This window comes from Pelecanus crispus, chromosome 5 (assembly GCF_030463565.1).
Source record: "Pelecanus crispus isolate bPelCri1 chromosome 5, bPelCri1.pri, whole genome shotgun sequence".
Classification (NCBI taxonomy): domain Eukaryota; kingdom Metazoa; phylum Chordata; class Aves; order Pelecaniformes; family Pelecanidae; genus Pelecanus; species Pelecanus crispus.
In genome coordinates, this window is record NC_134647.1 from 51,699,669 (window position 1) to 51,722,392 (window position 22,724).

General features: G+C 36.0%; 1 protein-coding gene across 15 annotated transcripts in view; it reads left to right on the plus strand.

The window, feature by feature from the left end:
- The window catches only part of RABGAP1L (RAB GTPase activating protein 1 like), a 281,517-nt gene that overhangs the window by 62,120 nt on the left and 196,673 nt on the right, over window positions 1-22,724 (plus strand). For all 15 annotated transcript variants that reach the window (XM_075710779.1, XM_075710789.1, XM_075710776.1 and 12 more), the window contains 3 exons: window positions 1,456-1,600; window positions 16,987-17,080; window positions 21,676-21,826. In XM_075710779.1, the coding sequence (XP_075566894.1) occupies window positions 1,456-1,600; window positions 16,987-17,080; window positions 21,676-21,826 (390 nt within the window). The remainder of the gene's footprint in view (window positions 1-1,455; window positions 1,601-16,986; window positions 17,081-21,675; window positions 21,827-22,724) is intronic.

Consider the following 22,724-nt stretch of genomic DNA (forward strand, 5'->3'; position numbering starts at 1 on the left):
TAAGCTATCCATCTGCATAATTTCATCAGCTTGTTGAAATTGCAAGTGCTGGTCAGCAGTTCATGTGCATCTCCAGCGAAGATGTCATGGATTCTTCCAACTTTATCATAATTTTGGTTTTTAAACAAATTGAATAGTCTCTAACTGAAATTGTGTTCTTTTTCTTTTTCATGGTTAATTTGATGTTTTTAATATGTTCAAAAAATTACCTTATTTTAACTGATTAGGCAAGATGCACAAAGAACAAAATAGCACAACGTTTTGGGCTGGTTCATTTAATACAATCATTAGTTTGCAGTGTTCTACAATCCTCTACAAATATGTTAATCACTGCATGTCACTGAGTAATAATTGTGTTCAGAACTGTAACTGAGAGGAGAAACTAATAGTCCTTTTATTTTAAAACTTGCAGCCTTGTATCCAGTGCATAATGTATAGCTAGCTAACTAACTTCTTTTCATGTGGAAGTCCATTGATCATGGAAGGCTTAGATTAAACTCTGAACTTTTCCAGCTTGAAGTAAAAAGAAAATGAACAACTTCACCCTGCCCCCAACTTTTGAGGTAGTTTGCCTTGAAAGTTATCAAATTCCTAAAGAGACAGATTTGGAAGAAAAACTGCTTTTACAGAACAAAATGCTTTCCACTGAAAACATTCTGACCTCAAATAAATATAGTTACAGATACCATATTCAAACTTCCAAGCTAATTTAACTGTTAGATTAACAGATATTAATGATTTATACATGTGCATACACAGACACACACACATATATGAAAGTAATAAATAAATAAATAAAACTTAAGCTACAAACACAAACTTTATGGCTAGTTACAGCTAATACATTTCCCTATTGAAAGGAGTATAATACAAATTATACTCTCTGGAAGAAAAATGAATTTTTCTGGTTTTTAAATGAGTAAAACACTACAAGGATCTTTTCACAATTTACGGCTTTAAAAAAGCATGAGGTTTTGTTTCTTCATTAGTCTTGTCTTTACCTCCTAAAAACTCTTACCATTTAATTTCCCCCCCAAGGCATTCAGTTCCTGTTCCTGTGATGTAATTTTCTCCAATATTTTCCCTGTTTGTTCTCTACTCTTTTCTTTTGCTGTGGTTTCTCTTTGACCTCATCTCATTATAGCTATGTTTAAATTGGAAAGCTTTATTCATCATCATTCTGAACAATACTTAAAATGGTTGTTAAGAGGCAGCTTCGGAAATAATGCAGTTCTATTTGTCTTTTCTACCTATAAAACTTAAAGAGAAACAGAGCTGTCAGTTACTGCCAGTCTATGTATGCCATTGCAAAGAAATCTGAGGAAGTCATGCTCAAACTATTGTTTAGCCTTGATAGGAGATTTGTTTGTATGTGTTTGGGTTTGGTTTTGGCATACTATTAGAACTGTATTTATCAACAGTGGGGACCTCATACATATGCATATTTTGTTTTAGTCTGAAGGCAAAAGCCACACAAGTGCTGGAGATGCAATTTATGAAGTTGTCAGTCTACAAAGAGAATCTGCAAGAGAGGAAGAATTGGTCAGCCCAACAAGTGGAGGAGGGCCTGTGTCATCCCAGGAGGATGAGGCAGAAGAAGGTAAGAATAAAGGAGCACTTACAGTTCCTGTAGATAGTACTATTATATTTCTGCTGTTAATTTACTCATTTAATTCTTCCTATTTGTGTCTATTAGAAATACAACTGGTTTCGACAAAAAGATCACACATAACTTTCTACTAGCAGCAGTTCTTTAGTAATGGCGTTTTTACCAACCCGTTATTCAGAGTTCCCCCAGTAGCAGCAGCAGACAACGCATGTCCATTTTTCTGTATGCTTCAAAATGTGTTACTGCTGCACTTGTTCTCTGCTAACAAGATAGAAAACCATATCTAGAGGGATTTTCTTCTGATCAGAAGCCATTGGCATTGAATGTGCTGCTAAAGGACAGCATTGGAATGGGCTTTGAAAAGGCGGCCTTTAAATGCCTGTTTGCAAAGAAAACCAAAAAATATCCCAGACTGGCTCATACAGGGAATTCCCCTACCCCCAAACTGTCTGCTTAACATGTGATTTGTTTTCCCTCATTTGATAAGCCCTAGTTATAAAACGTCTCCTGGTTCAGTTGGGGATCATGTTGGGGATTGCTGCTTTTCATGGACCCATTGTATTTGCTTGTCCCTTCCAAAGCTAACAGCACCTCAACATCTTTCCCACTTGTGGTTTTTTTTTGTTTGGGTTTTTTTTTGTTTTGTTTTGTTTTTTGAAGGCTCTTGGTGTACTGTCATCTCTTTGTACTTTGAGGGTTAGCCCATAGCATTCAGAATAGGCTTTCTACATGCCAGATTTGATCTGGATATCTGACCTACCAGAACTCATGATAGTTTTACAAAGTTATTCTTCAGATTTCTGGCACTGTTCTGCCAATACTATAAAAAGTACACCTATTACAGTGGAAGAATTCCTTCTTGGTTCTTACTTATAGGTAAGTAGTTGGATATTAGTTTATGCAATATGAAACAGATTCCTGTGATTAACACCATCAGGAGCAGACAGGTATGGTTACAAGGTTACTCTCTTCCAGTTCCAAACAAAAAACCCCACATATCCCAGGAGACACCAGGCTTACAAAACCCGCAGCCAAGTGGTCTTTGGTGAATTGAAAACCTTCTACTGATTCCTGGGAGGGAGTGGGATGGGCATTGACTATCACTGTTATTCCCTCCTGTTGTGGTTTAGCCCCAGCCAGCAACTAAGCACCATGCAGCCGCTCGCTCACTCCCCCTGCCCCGATGGGATGGGGGAGAGAATCGGAGGAGTAAGAGTGAGAAACACTCCTGGGTTGAGATAAGAACAGTTTAATAATTGAAATAAAGTAAAATAGTAATGATAATAGTAACAATGTAATAATAATAATAATAATATACAAAGCAAGTGATGCACAATGCAATTGCTCACCACCCGCCGACCAATACCCAGACAGTTCCGGAGCAGCAATCGCTGCTCCCCGGCCAACTCCCCCCAGTTTATATACTTAGCATGACGTCATATGGTATGGAATAGCCCTTTGGTCAGTTTGGATCCACTATTCTGGCTGTGCCCCCTCCCAGTTTCTTGTGCACCTGGCAGAGCATGGGAAGGTGAAAAGTCCTTGACTAGCATAAGCAGTACTCAGCAACAACTAAAACATCAGTGTGTTATCAACATTCTTCTCATCCTAAATCCAAAACACAGCACTATACCAGCTACTAGGAAGAAAATTAACTCTATCCCAGCCAAAACCAGGACACCTCCTTTATATCAAGTACCACTTCTGAGTAGTAAAAATACTGTTTTCTCTAAAGGAGCTTTTATATTTAATTGTTATTTGGGATTGCTTTACCATTCACAGCAAGATTTACTTCAGATTTGACCTTTGGGTCTTGTGGTTCAGTGTAGTGTAGTTCAACATCTGTGGGTGTTCTTTGCTGGATGTTTGAGTTGTATAGTCAGAATGTTTTTGGGAGCTTGTTTGATAGAATAGGGTTTAAGTAATTACTTGAATACTTTTTTTATATTGCTTCTTACTGGCAAGAGTAAAGCACTGTTCCAGAATTTGATGAATGTAGCACAATTAGTAATAATGTGGATATTGTCCTCTTGGTACTATTATAGAATGGCTTTATTTTATTATAGAGTAAAAGTGTTCCACTGGGGTATGAACCTAAGTTTAACTTTGGTTTAGTTTCCTAATGCTAGTTTCCGTATTTTAAATGTAGATTACTTCCTAAGAGAAGACATTAAAAATATCATGATGTGACTCTGTTCTCATGGAAACAGCATTTAGAGTTATCTGCCTAGAAGTTATCTATCCTAGTGGATATGCAGGTTAAATGAGTCATTTGCAGTTGTTCTAAATAAATATCTTCATTCTTTTTCTTTCTTTTTTCTTTTCAGGGTACTAATTATGATGATGGAAAAAAAAGCCCTTGAGTTTACAAAGTCTTGTCTTAGCCTTGGAAGAAGGCTTTTTCTTTTCTTTAATGTTAAGGATGGTAGCTACCTGGCCATATAGTGGGGTTTTTGGGGGTTGTTTGGTTTTTTTTTTCCCCTGCTTGTAATCTGACTAGGGCAGATGTGCATTATAAGGACTTTACTATTTCATAGGCCAGAGGCTGGTGTTCCCATTACAGATATTATCTGTTCTCTTTAGGTTTTTTTTTGCTATATCCTTATATATATCCTACATGCTCACAGAATATTACTTAATTTACTTCAGAAGCACTATACATTGCAGTTCCATTTGTATAATGTTGTAAGAATGCATGCCTCATTTGCACCTTACCTGATTTGTGTACTCTGTGTGTGTGCATACACACAGCTCAATTGGATGTCTTATGTCATGAGTATATGAATAAAGATGTTCATAAGAAAGACAGCATTTTTTTCAATATGCTTGTTCTTTTTGTTTTAATGAAAGGCCAAACATGATTCCCACCCCCCCAATAATGATTTAGAATAACTACTATACTAGTGTTAGGCGTAGTCCCTTTCAAATGTGCAGCAACTGCATATAGAAACTTGAGATCATATATTTCCTAAGTAACATTCTCAGCTTTTAATATTCTTTTCTCATTTTAGCTTTATTTTTCATCTGAACAGCTATATAAAAAAATTAAGATCTTTGCAAAGATTGTGCAATAGCTACTTAGAGATCTTTCAGATCAACCTCACATTTTTTTTTTTTAATTATTAATATTGTAATAGATATTTCTGGCAACCCAGTCATCTAAGGTTCCTTGCTTTGGAGATAATAATTTTAAAATATAATTAATATTAATGATTTCTTGTCAAAACCTAGACTGTACACTCCTTGATAAGAAGTTTTCTATTAAATTCAGAATATAAGTTTAAAAGATTAAAATACGTAATGAGGAATTTCTTACACTTTCTGGAAAGGTTTCAAATAAAGTGGATTTAATTATCAATTTTTATCAATAAGCAGAAAAGTTCACCATTAATATTTAATTTTGAGTAGAACCTTGTAACAAGGTGCAGAGCACAATTGGCTGAACTAATGTTTCTCCTTTTTTAGGCATTAAGAGTAAGTGAGAACATGTACAGAAGTGATGGTTTGTATATTGCATTATTCAAAAAAGACAAAGCTGCACAGAGCATTTTATTGTAGTGTCATTCCATGGCAGCATAAGGGCTGGCTGCATGTGTGAGCCTAAGAACTGGAGAAAATGGCTTTCCAGCAGAAGCATTCGCAAGGAGAATGTAGTCCTAGAAACAAATGAAAAAGGAGAAGGGGAAGAATAGCTTGGCTTCTTTTAGCAGCAATGCTTGCTTAGATCATACATGAAATTATGACCTTCCTTTGGCTCTAATATTTTAATTCGTTTTTTTTTTCTTTTTTTTTTCTTTTTTTTTGGGTGTTTTTTTGTTGTTGTTGTTTTTGTTTTGTTTGTGTGTGTGTGTTAAAGTGTAATGTAACATTTCAGGACAATACTAGATTACTCCATTTGAGTTTCTTCTTGAATCAGAATAATGTTAGAAGGTTAAGGATCACTGTAAGTGGGAACAATTCTGTTTAAAAACAGAAAATAGTCTTTCAACTGATTGTAACTGAGTTGAAGATTTTTTTTTGTGTTTTATATGGTCCCAAGTGTCTGGTTACTAGCTCTTGTTCTAATCCGTAAACTGCATGCAGAGTAAACACAGGATGTTTAGCAGACATCCTGAAACAGGTAATTCATGATGGGTAAAAGATAACATGCCTACAGAGTCTCCCAAAGGAAGTTTCTGAGCATGAGTTGTAGATTTCCTCTAGAACACTCTCAGGTGACTTCCAGGAATGCAGTACTGTTTGGGTTTGTGTTTTTATTTACTGCAACAATGGATTTCTTGATGATTTAGGTACTACTTTTCTGACAGCTGGGAACTGAGCAGGGATGCAGCTGACAGCATAGTGGATACTGATCCATAAACAGTGGACTTAAACCAAAAAAATCCTATTGAAGTATGTTTGGTGTTTAGTTATTGGCATTTAATAAGAAGAAATTATATGTATATGTGAAGCTGTAGAAGTAAGAAAGAGCAGCAAAAGAGAAGAAATAAACTTAAGAGGGTAAAACTTTATCTCTGTGTTCCCTCTAGCTGTCTTAACTCTAAGAACAAAAAGAAAGAGATACTATGCAATAGAAAAATGATATAAGAGGTGTGGAAATTCAGTGTGGAGATGGTGAAATTTGACAAAATAGAAATGAAAGAATAGAGGACCCTGAAAGCTTCAAAGAAATCTGAGTGTGATGTATTGGACAGCACAGAAAGGAAGGTAGTGCGTACAGTAGATAAGGAGTGGGCAATACTAAATGATCCGAGATTATCAGCCAGACTAAATTAGGATACCGTGTCAAATGTGAGTGGGTAGAGGCTGTTTTCAGAATTCAAAAAAGCAAAGCAGCAGAGGAGGTGGTGTTTTAGGAGTCAATAGAGCTATTGAGAGTATTTTGTTTTAAAATAGGGGTTTATGATGAGGGATAGTGTGAACAAATGAGGATGACTGACTGAGAAGAATGACATTAGTAATGTGGAAATAGTCAACTCTGCATTTTTATCCAAATTAAAAATAGCTTTATGTAATTCATAGGAACTGTTTGTTATATTAATCCAATATAGAGTAATGTTGGTGGATCCTAAACACAATCAATTAAATCTGTATTGGATTCTTTTTGCTATCTCCATAAAAATGAACTAAAACTTCATAAATCCTGAATTTATGAGGTCATTTGGCTAGTGGCTATCTTCAGACAAGAAGCCTTTGCTGCAGTTCCATAGGAGATGAGTTTTAATACACAAGCACTTCTGAAGAATGCAGATCTATAGCTTCCAAATGAAAGGAAAATAATCCTGATGAGTCTGATGTAATTTTATGGACTCTACTATCCATTCTCTTGCGCTGGATTATTTTCATGCCTTACAAGTTAAATTTTATTAAAAATCATAGAATAAATGCACTCAATTGGCTTCAGCTATTATTGTGCTGCCAGAAAGAATATGATTCCTTCCTTAGTCTATAAAAAAAATATAGAGTGCAGAAGACTCTTTTTTTAATATACTCTGAATGGTGGCAGTTCTTGTTGATAGTTACAGTTGTATTTAAAATTGTTTGTTGCAAGTATGGCCGCTCTGTTAAAAGGCAAGTATTTGAAATGTTTTGATTTTGAAGCACTTCCATGGGTTACGGAAGTATTTAATGAAATTACAGGGTTGTAAATGAAATGGAAAATTGGGGAATTTTAAGGTTGTTTCTGTTCCAGGTTTATACAGAGATGGAAGTATAGGGAAGGTCACCTGCCTGGGGCTCAGGTTCTTTTCTGTCCTATAACCCAGATTGCTGCTGGAGTTCACTTATAAGCTAGGTTTGCAGGCTAGGCCCTCAAGAAATAAGCGTGACTTACTCTGAGCTATTATATTCCCCTCTTCCTCTCCAGCATCCACAAGACACTTCTGCAAGGTGCTTCTGGGAACACATTGTAGATAGGGATTCTTTCTTTGATAAAATCTGTTGCTCATGCTGACTTTGTGAAGTTCAAGGCAAAATATAATTCCATAATTCTGGCCTGCGGTTCATGAATACTCCAGGGAAATCTGTCACTGACTTTGGTTTATTCTTGCAGAATGATGGGAAAAATTACTTTCAAATTAAGGGAGTTTTCAGTTCCTTGGGTACATAGGTGAAATCTGTTTCTTAGATTTCAATCCTTTCTTTTATAGCTTACATAAAATCATTCAGATTGTGGTACAAAATAGACATTTTTCAGTAATAAATGAGCATAAATTGGTGTTTGCATCTTGTCTGGAAGCAGCTGCAGATTATTTTGAATGTTTTGGATGCTTTATTTTGGTAATGGTTGTCTTTTCCTTGTCTGCCTATAAACAGTATGGTTGTTGGAAAGTAATTTGAAAAAGGATTTGCAATCCTGTTGGCTTATTAGGAATTAAACTTCCTATTGCTAGAGGATCTTCTCAGGTTTCAGTCATGAGTGCCATGGTTTTGTGTGGCCTCAAGCTGCCACTACTGTGCTCACATAATTTCACATTTCATCTCATTAAAAAAAAAAAAATTATCTTATTTAAACACCTTTCCCCCTGACTTTTTACTAATAATTGTTAACCTCAAAGTGAGATTCTTGTCTTTTTAGTTTTGGTCATTAGCTTTCTAGTATTTTGTTAAGTCTAAGTATTTGATAGTCAAAGTGCCTTGAATACTGCCTTAGCACTTTAAGTAAATGCCAGGCAATATACAATTTTTATGTGTTCATAATGTTGATTTTTTTTTTTTTTTTTGCATTTGGTTATATCAAATGTGGCAGTAGATACTAATGTACAAATTTGTAAATTATTAGTATGGAGTAAAGAATTGCATTGCCTTAGAATTGTGACAGCATCTCAAATTTGATTTTCTTGCATGTTCTTGAAGATGTCAGTTTTCAGACAGCACAGTACATGTGGAAGATGTTTATATTTACAAGAATACCTCCACTGTGCAGCTTTTAGTTGGCTTTGTCATCTGTGTAGGAGCAAAACTACCGAAATGAAGCGATAGTTTTTCTCCATCTTTTATTCAGCTTTAGGCATTTGTACATCCAATTTAGATATGTCATGGTGGCCCACTTCTGTGTTCACTACACAAGGGTAGAATCATTTCTTTGCACATGTTTCTACACTCAAATTTGGATGCACAGTTAAGGTTTATTTTTGTGATTTTTTTTTTTAACTATTCTTGTTTAATATGACAGTAATACAGGGCCTGTGTAGAAACTATATGACACAGAACTAAGATACGTTTTTAAACAGACATTTTTGTTGTATTAGAAAGAAAAAGTCAGTTTGGCTAGCCATTTCACACAACCAACAGAATTGTTTCCAAGTAGAAGTAGGTCCTTTGAGAGATTTTGCACAGACTTCTTTCTAACGTGTGAAAACCATTACTGTATGCAGTGAGTGGAAGACAGACATCATCTCATCCCATGCTGTTCCACCTTCTTTCAGTGTTTATCAAATGTAGGGTTTTTTTGGATCCCAATTTTCGGTCACATAGAGAACCATTAAATTTGCAAACTGTTTGCAAGGTAATCAAAATTTTGAGATTTGTCAGCATTAGCTTTTCCTTGAATGATTTTAAGTGTGTATCTTATAAAAAGGAATAAGAATAAAAATACTGGTTTTTACTATTACTGGTTTGCTTTTAGTGAAGAATTCAGGTATCTTTGTTTTTTTGTTTTTGCTCTCTTTATATGTACTTTAGCAGCTGCCAAATTATTTTTTCTTCAAGTTAATTATGTAACTTACATATAAACAGAAGGTTCTTGTGAGCAGAATTTAGTGCAAGTTTTCTTTGTTCATATTCTTTGTTTCCTGCTGCTGATTATTGCTCTTCCCTCTAAATTAGAAAATATACTGACGATTGTAATTTCATAAATATATCATTTGGAAGACATTTTAAAATCTTTTTGTCTTCATCAAAATATTTTGTAATGCACTGAAAAGTTGGCCGTTTCTGAAAATCTACCTTATTTAATACTAGAATGAATTTCATGACTTAAACTTTGTTTCACTCTTGCCTTTCCTGGCAAAACTATGGTTCATGCTCTATAATTTCCTGTTACCTTATAAATGGAAACCTGCTTTTTTTTCGTGGCCTTTCTCACGATCCTCTTTTATCTAGTATGTATGGAATGATTCCATGTCAGTAACGTCTATATCTTGTTGCCCTGATAATATGCTGCCAACTTCAGCTCCCCCCTTCATTTTTGTTCTTCTCCTACATAAAAATCAAACTTCTCATTTTTGAAGTATTCCAATTCTATTCCCACCTATCTTCATGACCTAATTTCCTTCTCCTTCAGGCTGCTCCAACTCCATTATTTTTCAGTTCCACCCACTCTTTATTTCACTTGTAACAGCTTCTCAATTAAAAGTCATTAAAAATCCTTTTTTCTTCTTCACATCAGTGCTCAAATCCCACCTGTTCATTTTTATCTGATATATTAATGCATTTCTACTCATTTTAGGATGTACTTCACTTATGTACTTTTATGCTTGAACTCTCTGAAACAGCAGTATAGTTTTCAGTCTTATTTGCCATTTTGTTAACTGACCAATGAGTTTGACTTCTAAGGTATTGTCATATTTCAGGTGATCTAGTAGATTTCTTTAAGGAGAATTTAATCTCTTGGAAAAGTAGCTCTGTAGCTATATAATTGGTATTAAATGTGGATGAGGTGAGTATTGTTTAAAGGAAAAGTTTTAAAGTAAGATGCAAAAAAGGCCCATTCAAAAAAAAACCCTCTTTCACTGTAAAAACAGGAAGATTAAAAACATGCAAGCATATTTAATACCTAATTTTTTGTTGACATGGGTAAGAGTTCTTAACTGGAATCTATTTCCTCGAGCCAAAAATGGAAATACCAGTAAACATAGCTGAATACTTTTGTTCAAAAGAGTCTGTTAAGTACCTGATCAGAGAGAGGAACATCGGTGCTATTTGACTTTTTTCTAGAGTTGGTTGCTCACAGTATTTTGTTACAGTCTTTGCACAACTTGTCAGTTCTGCTGTGAATATTAGTGTTATCTTCTAAGGGTGCTCCATGTTCTGTATTTGTGGGCTCAAAAGCCTTGCACTATCAAAATAAATGAGGGGGAAGAAGAGGCCAAGATTTTGTGTCTGTGTGCGCATGGGTTTTTTCTGTGGGGTATTTGCTTATAATAAAGAGTTACTGTGTGCGTAATTCTTCTGTTTTGAACGCTTGATGCTTCAGTATTTTGTTTGAACACCTCTCATCAAGAAAAAATATAGACCAGCTGGAGGAAAAAAATCAGAAATGAGTGGAGTCTGGAGAATGTGTCCTTTGAGGAAAGAAGCAGAGTTTTTTTAGAGGAGAAAGAATAAAGACAAAGTTGGTTTGGGGGTTTTGGGTTTGGTTTTTTTTTTTTGGAAGCTAGAATTGTTCAGAAGAAGAAGGTAATTGGCATAAATTGAAAGAATTAAGTTCGAACTGAGAGATATAGTCCATAGAGTAAGAGTAATGAAGTCCTTGGAATGAACTGCTCAGGGAGGTAACTGGAGGTTTGTAGAGTTAGGTTAGACAAATAGCTGCAGGGGACTATATGATCAAGACCTGTGTTCTCTTTAGTCAAGTTAAAAAGTAAGAACTTGGATAACCTACTGGAGCTGTCTCATATCACTCATCTTAATCACTCTGTTGCTATCTTGGGAGATAGTCAAAGCATCTCATGCTTTTACAGTGCTCCAAATGTGTACAGCCATTTTACTGCATAGGATGGTCTTCTATGGCACTTTGTCAGTTACAAATACTTTGTTATTTAAACCAACCAAACAAAAAACCCAAACGCATGCCCTGGCAACCCAAAGTAACCTTATTGCCATTTCATAGCAACGGTAATTGTTGTAATTCTGAAAGTTTTATTTGTTTTCCACTAAAAACAGCCTTTTGGGCTATTCTGGATCAGACTAAAGCCAAAGAGGTGCCTCTGCTATGTGGAAGATGGGCCACTTTGGGAAGCATTTTCCAAATTATTGGTTACCAAGAATAATGAGCCATAGTTTATTTTGCTAAAGGTGCTGCTAAAGTGCTAAGAGATCTTTCATATCAATGGTCATGCTTCTGCAAGTTGGAGTCTGTTTTTTAAAGGGGGGAGAAGTTATAATTGAGCCTAGTCATTAGAGTATTGTTACATAATAAATGTTAGTCCTGGGCCACTTAAAATACAACTCTGTGCCCTATTCTGAATAGTCTGCTCATATAATGAATAATATATGTAATGATTGTTTCTAAATGGAGTAGGCACAAAACTATAGATACCCAATAGGCTGCCAATCTTCTTTTCACTTAGATTTAGTTTGTTCTTGAATGTCCCTACAGATTTTTGCAGGAGATCATTTTTTACACATTTCTGTTTGTCTATAGGTATACTAACAAAACACACTATATACAAAATCTGTTGTCCAGAGATCCTCCCCCAACCCAAGTGGTATCTGTACAGGCTTCCATATTTATCTCATGCAAATGGAAAATGTCCAAAAGAAGAAAAGCAAATGTCATTGGGCCAGAAGGAAGATCCAGGTCAGCCTAACCTCAGTCCATGGGACTGGTTATGGAGCAAATACTTCCGAAAGTAGTTTCTAAATATGTGAAGGACAAACAAGGTCAAACAGCCACATAGATTTATGAAGGGCAAATCATTGTGACCAACCTCATTGCTTTCTGTGAAAAGGTGACCAGTTCTGTGGACAAGGGGTGGGCAGTGGATGCTGTATACCTTTATTTTAGCAGGGACTCCAACACCATGTCCCATAGGGTCCTTGTCATTAAATCAATGAGATAGGGACTGGATAAGTGGAAAATTATGTGGTTGGAAGGTTGGCTGGACTGCTGGGATGAAAGAATCAATCAATGGTGCAAAGTCCTGCTGACAGCCAGCAAGTAGTGCTGTCTTTTAGGGATCAGTATTGGGATCAGTGCTGTTAAATGTGTTTATTAATCACCTGCATGATGACTGAGTGCACCCTCAGCAGGTTTGTGGTCAACAGCAAATTGGGGGGAGTGGTTGATAATGCTGGAGGGCAGGGCTCCTACTCAGAGGGACCTGGACAAGCTGGAGAAATGCACTGGCAGGAACCTCATGAAGTTCAAAAAAGGCAAGTGCAAAGTCCTGTATCCACGATAGAATAACCCTGTGTGACAAGACAGGCTGGACACTAACTAGATACAAAGCGACTTTTGCAGAAAAGTACCAGAAGGTGCCAGCAGGCAAAAAGTTGAAAACAAGTCAGCAGTGTACCGTTGCAGGAAAGAAGGCCAAGCGCACCCTGGGCTGTGTTAGCAGGAGTCTAGCCAGCAGGTCCAGGGAAGTGACCCATCCCCTCTCTTCAGCACCTATGAGACTGCGTTTGGAGTACTGGGTCCAGTTTTGGGCTCCCCAGTACAAGACAGACACTGACACACTGGAGCAAGTGCAGTGGAGGCCACCAAGGTGGTCAGATGGTGGGAGCACATGGTGTATTATGAGGGGTTAAGGGAACTGGGTTTGGTTCAGGCTGGAGAAGAAAATGTGCAGAGGAGAATCTTACTGCTGTCTACACCTACTACATCAGAGGACTTGGAGAAGATGGAGCCAGGCTCTTCTCAGAGGTGCACAATAAGAGGCTGAGAGGCAACAGACACCAGATGCAAATTGGAACCTGGGAAATTCTGGTTCGATAAAAGGATGTTTTTTGGTGGGTTGGTTGGTTTGTTTTTAAACCATGAGCATGGTCAAGCGATGGAACAGGTTGTGGAGAGAGATTCTGGAAGGTGTTCAAGACTTTACCCTCCCACTCAGGTCCTTGAGTGACCTGATCTAACTAGGGCTGCTTGGAGTAGGGGGTTGGACTAGATGATCTCCAGGGGTCTCTTCCAGCCCAAAGTATTCTATGATTCTATGCTGAAGCCATGCAGAACAATGCTTGCTGTGGAAGTATGATCCTTCAGGCTTGCTTTTTAAAGGCTAATTCAAAAGGCTGATTAAATTCAGAGAGTCTGAATTCAGGGAATTGGTTCATGAGGCATCCACAAAGTGAGTTTTTTGTGGATTGTGGGAATTGCACTGCAATTCAAAACAAACAAATAAAAAACCTGAGAGGCTTACTGTTATCTGTAAGTATTCTTCAAGGCTATTTGTGTGTACACACATCTACAGCCCAGGCCCTCAGGTTTGCTCCCTTGAGATGTCTCCCATCCTCCTCCCATTCTGATGAGGCATAAGTTTTAGTCCAGTTGAGAGGCTGTGAGAGGTCAGAGCAAATAAAGGAGGAAGGGAGAAATGCATGGTACATTTAGAGGAAGGGATCTGTGGCTTTCCCTGCAGAATCAGGTGGGATAAAATCATCCTCTGGCTAATGCTGCTGGCTTACAAATGCTATGGAATGTAGGGGCGGGGGGAAGTATAAAAGTACACCTTAGATAAGAACATCTACAGTTAAATATACCCCCCCCTTAACTTATACCTAAGTGCTTACACAGGTTAGAATATGTTAATAGTCGTTAGAGTGGAAACAAAATAGCAATTTTTAAAGCTGTTTATTCTCTCTCCTTTGCCCTGTTCTATTTTGAAGCTTGACGTTAGCGTCTTTTGAAAGGGAGCATATGGCATTTCTAATTAAGGCCTGTGATTTTCTGACATATAACTGAATAATACATTCCAAATACTGTTAAGCCTTCCAGATGAAAGAATTTTCAGGACTGAAGCACTGTAGCTTTGTGATATATCTTGCTGGAATACATATGCTATGTAACACTGATCTCCTTAAGAACTTCGAAGAATTTTGCATAGCATACCAGCGTAGTGAGAAAAGAATGGGTTTGTTTCTATTTTATCTCATGTTATTATTCCTTGGTAAGCTCAGGTTTGGATCAGATAACAACTAGTGTGCTTTGTTCCTGAAAGTATTCAGTGTAGCTTCATTTTTAAACGTTTTGGTCTGGTTGGGGATTTGTTTTATTCATCTTTATCAGTTTTTGTTTCAGACTGCAAGATTTGTTTGTGTATATTTTCACCAGTAGCTCTTGTAGAGATGCACTGTAGCTCTTCAGTCTCTCCAAAGTAATTAAAATCTCTCCTTTCAGAATTTTGCGCCAAATTGTCTTCCTTTGCCTTGAATGTGTGAAACCTTTCTGAAATTGTGGTTTATGATAATTTTCTGATGTGAGATAGGTTTTCTGAAATTATTAATATGTATCGGTACCATTAATGTGTACCTTGCATCTCTGAATGGCCAATATACTCAATCTTTTCAAATCTCTGTCAGTTTTTTTTTCCTTCTTTCCATGGGAAGTAGAAGGGCTGCACTTAAAATTAATCTCTTTGATACGGTTAGGCAAATCAGGAGAGGAGAGAATTTAAAAAATGTAATACATTTAATTGCTTTAACTTAACTTTTTTTAGTTATGACTAGGCCTGGGTGGTAAGTGGGGAGATTTGCCTTTACAATATTTTTGGTAATTTTAAAGGAAAATTGAGTCTTCAAATACATTTCTTCCACTGGAACTAAATGGGTTCCTTTGGTTACTGGAAGTCCTTTCATAGTGATAGCAAATTTTAGTGAAAATTATAAATTTGGGGTTTTTAGATCTTCATATTTCCATCTTTAGATCTAGTGAATGTATGCAAAAGATTGGGAAACCTTAAAATCAAGTTTCCTGTAGGTTTATGATGAGTGTGGGTGTTTTTTGTTTGGTTTGGGGTTTTTTTTGTTTTTGTCTTTACATTATTTAAATGCAGGTTGGTCTTGTATTTTGGGGCCTGTAAAGCTGTACAAACAGGTTCCAAGCTAACGGGTTTCACTAATCTAATGTTCAATATGAAATACAAAGAGATTTCTGATATGCTTCTGTCTTCTCTCAGGACAGCATTTTTGCTGTTAATTGTCCTTGAGATAACAGTACATGCTGTCTTTGTCCTCATGGTTCGTTGTCAAATTCAAGCGTTGATATTTTTATTAATGACTTGTATTTGACAATTGCTGAGACTATAAATTAGAAATATGTAATTGAAGTGAGAATGATAAGGATGAAGACTTAAGAGGATAATTGTACAAGTACTGAAGATCCTCCTCTACCTGAACTACTACTGTTGTCTACATAAAGTCAGATGTGAAGTTTAATGTACCTGAGGAATTAAAGATACTAGGTCAGCAACCAGATGTGACTGAACTGTGTTGAAGAGAGTATCTAAGGGATTTTTGGGAGCAGATGTAGCTTTGGTCCTCCTTTTTTGTTTTGTTTTAGCGTCTTGAGACAGCTCAGTTCATAGGAAAGAGCAGCCTTGGAGACCCTGTAACATCTAAACTGTGTATAGCTTCAGAGGCCTCTGAGGGTAATGCGGCTGTTGCAGTCTCTTTTTAGGTTGTGTTTCATAGTAAAGGTGCTGAGAATTGGAGCCCTGTCAATGTTTGATGTTGTTGAAATTGTACTTGTTTAATTTTTAGCAGTATTTTAGATAACTATTAGATATAAATTAGATAGATAAAGTATTTAGATAAATAAAGATTTCAGATAAAACTGGAAAAAGTCCAAATAACTGCAAAACCATGTTCACATGAGGAGCTGCTCTATAGACTTAGACTATTCAACCTACTGTGGACAGCTGCGTAGACCCATAAGACACTTGGAAATTGCATTGTTACTTGAATTCAATGTCTATTTGAGCACACTATCCCAGGCTCACATTATCCCTACTAGTTTTGTATATTAGTCATGTAATGACATATATCCCTCCATAAGTGTTTTATTCTTAATGCTTATGAGGTTTCTTTTCCATTTGAGGCATTCTTTTCTGTTCCATGCAATATGAGCTTTAATATCACGGTGTTGTTTTTGCTGCTCTTCCATGAACTTGTTTCAGTAAAAAAATTATTTTGTGGCTCTGAGTAGGCTTCTTGAGATCAGAGTACCACGAGAGCAGAAAGGTGCGTAAGGGATGCAGTGTAATGAAGTAGTGTCATGTCCTATGCTTTAAAAGAGAGTTCTCTTTATATGAAGTCTGGAGTGGATGTGACTTTTAGATAATACTGCATTGTGAAATTTCATTAAATGGATGGTTGACAGCCTTGAATCTTTTCTCACATAATGCTTTTCTAGATCCCAGCCCTTTTTCCTGTAACAGTGCTATGAATTATTCCCTAGTCTTGTTTTCTTAACTTAAGAGAAACTTTATGGTAACTTTATTAATACACTGGTTTTGTTAAGTCTGCTAAACATTCTTTGTGGTTCCACTAATATTTTCTGTCTTTTTGTGGTTTTAAAACTGATAGATGAGAAGAATTTGTCTGAGACCTGTATGTATGCATCATCTTTAATGTCTGTTCTCTTTGGTAAATCTGTGCATGCTTTTGTTTTCTTGTTTTGTTGTCTTTTTTTTTTTTTTTCTTTTTCTTTTCAGAGAGTGATAATGAACTCTCCAGTGGCACTGGTGACGTGTCAAAGGATTGTCCTGAGAAGATTTTGTATTCCTGGGGAGAATTACTGGGCAGATGGTAATGCTTCATTTCTTAAATTTAGATTTTAAATACTAACCTTTTCTTTGTTTTGTGAACCTATGTGCTCTTGAGCAAGAGATTTGAAATTCTTCAGCTTACACATTTTAAAAACTAAAATACAAACCACATTGAAGTCTCTTTTTTAAACCTAGTTTAAAAGGGACTGGTAAATCCTCTTACTTTAACTTGCAGTTATTTGACCAATCTCTCTCACAGTATCTGCAAAAGTCTTGTTTTGTTCAGTGTTTGAGAATATGTCTGTATATGCTCATACTGCAGGTGTGAGTCTTCAAATGCAGAACTTTCTGGCCACCTGTGTTCCTTGGGGCTGGATGTTAAGCTCTTGTGAAACTCATTGCCTCTCAGTGCTAGGATAGAAAAGACAGAGCAGCTCCAGTCTGTCCTGTCTGAAGTCATCTGTGCTAGCTGACGTACATTTAATTGATTGATTTGTTTAGAGGCACTTCTTTTTTTTGTGCTACATGTAAGCGCTTGAAAAGGGATTCTAGAAAGACTGTGATCCTCACTGAAACTGTTTCTGTTGGAGAGTAAGATGAAGAATATTTGTAAGCCTAAAGTATGTTCTCAACAGCGTTATTTCTGTGGTTTAATTAAGTGCTTCAGTAGCAGCGTATACTTTGACAAAAGAGGAAAATGTCTGTGTATTTGCTACCTCTGAGAAACCTTAACACTATTAGCAAATGCCAGAACGACTTACTTGGTTTTCTCTTTGTAAGTAGTAGCTCCTGCTGCCTGAGACAAAAATAATCAGAGGCCCTTAATCTGGAACTGGCAAAGTTTCCTTTTCCTAACTCCAAAAAGAGAGCTGAAAAACATTTTAAGGATTTATTTGGACAATTCCCCCCTTTACTTGGCCACTTTGTAGCTTTGGAGAAACACAGCCTCTTGCTGCTGACTTCATCTTTAATGGAGATCTCATACAAAGGTTATTAAATGAGACATCACAAGTTTTTACTGAGCTTAATGGAACCTTTCCCCCTGGAACCCTTCCCTCCTGCTTGTTTTTAGCTATTTTGTCAGCCAAGTTTCTGGCCTTAATGAAAGATCTTTTTGGGAATGCACAAGTATTTAATGGAATGATTGTACAAATATTCCGGCTATGGACCCTCTGAATGATTAAGAAAATACTGAGGAAAAGTGTGGATGTCAGTTGATCCCTGTAGACAACTGTGTTTTCCTCACCTGAAAAGGCTGTAAACAGATCTGCTCTGGGGCTGTTTAGAACTTTCCAAAGCCTGTTCTAAAGGACATCCCAAAAGAGAGATTATAAATTGTTTGCAATTTTATATCTAGCACCCCAAGGCCAATGAGGAAAGCCATCCTGAGTGCATAAAGAACTGTGTGGCAGGTTTGTTTCAATTTGCATTGGAAGATGCTACTTTTTAATTTTTTTAATTCATCTATCAGTTGATTCTTTTAATTTTAACTTTTGCCCTTGACAAATATCTGGACTCCTGTGGATAAGTATGCTGAAGTAAAGAACTACCCACAGCTCATTCTCCAGAGTTTCACATAACCAAATATTTCTTCAAGTTACTCAAGTACACTGTTCAATGAGACAAAACATTTAAGACTTTTGGAATAAATTATTTTGAAGTCCTAACATAACCTTATACACTTAACTCAGAGACTCATTTAGTAGTTAAAACACCTTAGTTAAAATGAGTTAAAAAGAGTTAAAAATGGGATGAGAAATGGGAGATCGCAGCCAGTGTGAAGACTAGCAGTAGCAAACATTTTCTTTAGGAGTGTCTCGAGCAATATTACCTTTTGAGATAAATTCAAGTGTATAAAATACTTGAATTCTTGACAAGTGTTATGTTACATTTTATGAACAAAAATTGGAAAGAGTAACAGATGAAAAATGCTAACAATTTGAAAACTAAAAATAGATTGAAATAAAATTTTCCAGTGTGTTGAAAACTGCAGCATATGCTAGTGGAATATCTGTGCACTTGTAAAAAAAGTAAATAAATAAAAATTAACATTTCCACTTGGAGAACTGGTGTGCTGATTTGTCTCTTAGATGAAAAATTTCTTGCATTTTAATTGTTTCTTGTCATTTCATTAAAATGTCACTGTAACCTAATGGACTGACTCAGCAGAAACACTGCTCCAAGAGTCTTTCAAACACATAAACACGAATAAGAATAAGGTAATTTACCAAAAAGATACAACAGTTGGAAAGTAATGGAATATCTTTTAATTTATTTTACTATTGACTGCATCCTCAGCATTAAAGTTGTTCTTGCAAGCTGAGCTAGTTTAGCTGAGTACTTAACTATTTCTGATGTTTTTTTTAAAAAAAAGTAGTAATGGTCAATAGCAGTCTTTAATCAGAAATATTTGTCAAGTTGGAGCATAGTCTATGCATTGCTATCCTCTATCCTTGCTCTTTGATGTTTTAAAATTATGTCTGAATTTTGTACAGGAGAATTACAGCACTTTGTAACAAATTAAACATGTCAGTGTCCATGAATGGCCCATTTTTTTCCCACATGCTAGAGGATAAGACTAGAATAAGACAAGCTTTTATTTTATGCTTGTTTCTGTTATAGTCTGGCCAAGCAGGTGTCAGAAAGTGTCTAGGAATGTAAGGTACCTGCGCCTCTACACAAAGGAGGGAAAAATGGGTATTTGTTCATTATTGTAGAATACAGAGCAAGGATTACTAATGATCAAGCTGTTTCCCAAACAGACATTCAGAAACTGAGAAGTTGTCTATTAAAGTTACAGTTATGCTTTATTGCATGGAGTAATGTTGCTAAAGTATTACCTCTACCGTAAAACTACCTAAATATATGACAAATCCAGCAAAATCTGGTGTACTGTAGGATGCTTAATTCTCAGTTGTGAATGTTTAGTAGTAAGGATATAATACATATGACCCAATCCATGTTAATAACCAAACTAATCTGATTTGAAGCGTGCTATGAATGCTTCATTTACACACAACTTGAGCTTTAAGTTTCCAGTGTATTTTATTTATTTATTCCTGAATGTACATTTCATAATTCTGTAGCTGCTTAGAGTATCTAGTGCTTTTAATATTTCTGTGGATATTGTTTTTTCTTTCTAGCTTTTTCCCACCACAAGATCATTAGTCTAACGTGACTTGCTGCAAAATGTACTGAAAAAGAGAAAAGGGTTTTAATTTGGGGTTTTACTTGGGTTTTAATTTGGCTAACTGAATGATAAAGTTTGAAATTACTTTTGTCGCACTACAGATTTAAAATTTAAATAATTATTGTGTTTAAAAGAACAAGGGCATTATATAATCACACTCTCTTTCTTTAATTCTCAAGTCGCTTGGAAAAACGGGGATATCCTCTGAGTATACGAAAAAGAAATTTATTTAGAGCACCTTTTAAATTTAAACAGTAATGGTAAACTTTTCACATCTTAATGACCTGTTCCAAAGAAGGAGTACTCTAAACATATACTTAAAATCAAGGGTCAAATTGCAGGTTACTTAATTTAATCACAGCTTGCCAGCATTTGGCTAAACTGCCACTCTCACTATTCTCCTACCAGTAGAGCTGAAAAACATAACAATGGTCTGAATAATAAGAGAGCAAAGCACTTCCCACATTAGAAAGAATAGTCAATTCAAGCAGTCTTCCTGCTGCATTGCTATGAAAATTGCCATAGTAAGTCAAAGTGAGGTTTAATCTAGATCAGTAAATGCTACTATCTCAAAAAGGATGTTTTAAACATCTGTGACTGAAAGCTCTGCAATATTGTGCATGTGCAGTGATTTTATCCTAAATGTATGGGCTCAGTGACTGGATTAATTTTGAAAAACACATCTTTAGTACTCAACCTGTCTGAATACAGCCTTTTTATAGTTCTGTATGCCAACTTTTGTAGTATTAATTATGCAGTGTTGAAAAATAAAAAAAAGTCATCCTGCAATTGCCTTCCTAAATTTCTTGCTGTGTGTACAAACAGATAGTAAAACACCAGCTCACACTAATAGACAGATTTATTTGGAATGATGGGATTTTACCAAGGTATGTGCAAGTGTTACTGCTTTGTGGGACTTGAAACATACTCTTGGCATTAAGTGTAAAACTGGAACGTCAGTCTTCATGTTAGTACTCTTAAAACTGGCTTTTATTTGTTTTCCAATATTTGTTTCTCTATACAGCTTAGGTTATTTGTAATTTCCTTTTCTTAACCTAAGCTAAATGTATATGTTGAATAAATATTTAAATTGAATTGCCTGCACACATGGCATAGTTTTCAATTCAAATTGTTCTTCATTAGCCAGTTTAGTTCTGTTTCTGCAATTGTTTATTGTTCTAATTTTTCTTAATTTCTCCAAATCTAGAGAATTTGGATATCACTACATTTCGCCATGGTTCTTACTGTAAATCCTTGCAGAATTTTTACTTTCCATCTGACAAATACTAATTAGTATAACCAGTGGAAGAAAACTTTATCTTGCTAGTTGCTGACTCTACTTTTCAGAATAATATTGGAAAGTAGAAAAACTTTTTGTATTTTTTTATCTTGATTTCAGCTCCTGTAGTTGAAATATAATAGGCAAATGATTGTCTGTTTCTCAGGCACAATAATCTTGTTGTGAGACCAAACGGATTATCTGCCCTGGTGAAAAGCGGTGTTCCAGAAGCCCTAAGAGCAGAGGTTTGGCAGTTGCTGGCAGGATGCCATGACAACCAGACAATGCTGGATAAATATAGAATTCTCATCACAAAGGTAAGTGATTTTTTTCTTTTCTTTTTTTTTCCTTTGGTTAAAACGAATTCTACTGAGCAGCAGTTTTATTCAGTGGTAAAGTAGCAAAGGAGTGAAACAGTTTGTCTTGTTTTAAGCAACTAAAATTGTGATTAGGTGACTTTACCTCCTGCCATGGGTACCTGCTGAATGGCATTAACAATAGAAATTGCTGACCTATATCTGTAGTAATGCTTGACATTTAGCTTTCTGTTCACTTGCTGTGATGATAATAAGCGCATCAGCTTGTTGTTCAGGTGTGGAGTTTTTTTTTTTAAATAAACTCAAATTCATTGCTTTGTTTTTTCAACAGCTTCTGTTCTCTGTATGCCTTAATTTTCTGGTTTTTAGTTTAAAAAAAAAAAAAGAAGGGAACAAAACCCCACAAAGTTGGGTATTTCTTGCTTTATTTTTTATTTAAAAAAGAATATTAAAACCATTTTTACCTAGGAGGAAACCAGTCTCCTTGCTGTATGGATGATTTGAGAGGAGAATGCAGTTGGGAATCTCTTCCCATGCTGTATCGTAATGTCATCAAAGCAGTCAGTAAAGATTATAAGAAGTTGTCTGCATCGATGTTCCAGAGTGCTTATAGCTGTGATTGAAATATTGAGAAGCACTGTGTTGTAGTAGCAAAAACTCTCTGCAGTGTCAGGAGGTAAACTCACCACTTGGGGTTCTAAAATTCTTGCCACTGCAGGATAGTTAAGCACTCTGAGAAAAATAGCAGTCTCAAAAATGGTCATAATGGCAGAAACGGATGAAGATAATTTTGTATGTTGCTCATAGAAAGTGTTGGATTTGTTATCTAGGGAATGAATCATCTGTCCTAACAAAAGTTCTGGGGTAGATGTTGTTAGTAACGGTTTCCTTTCATAAT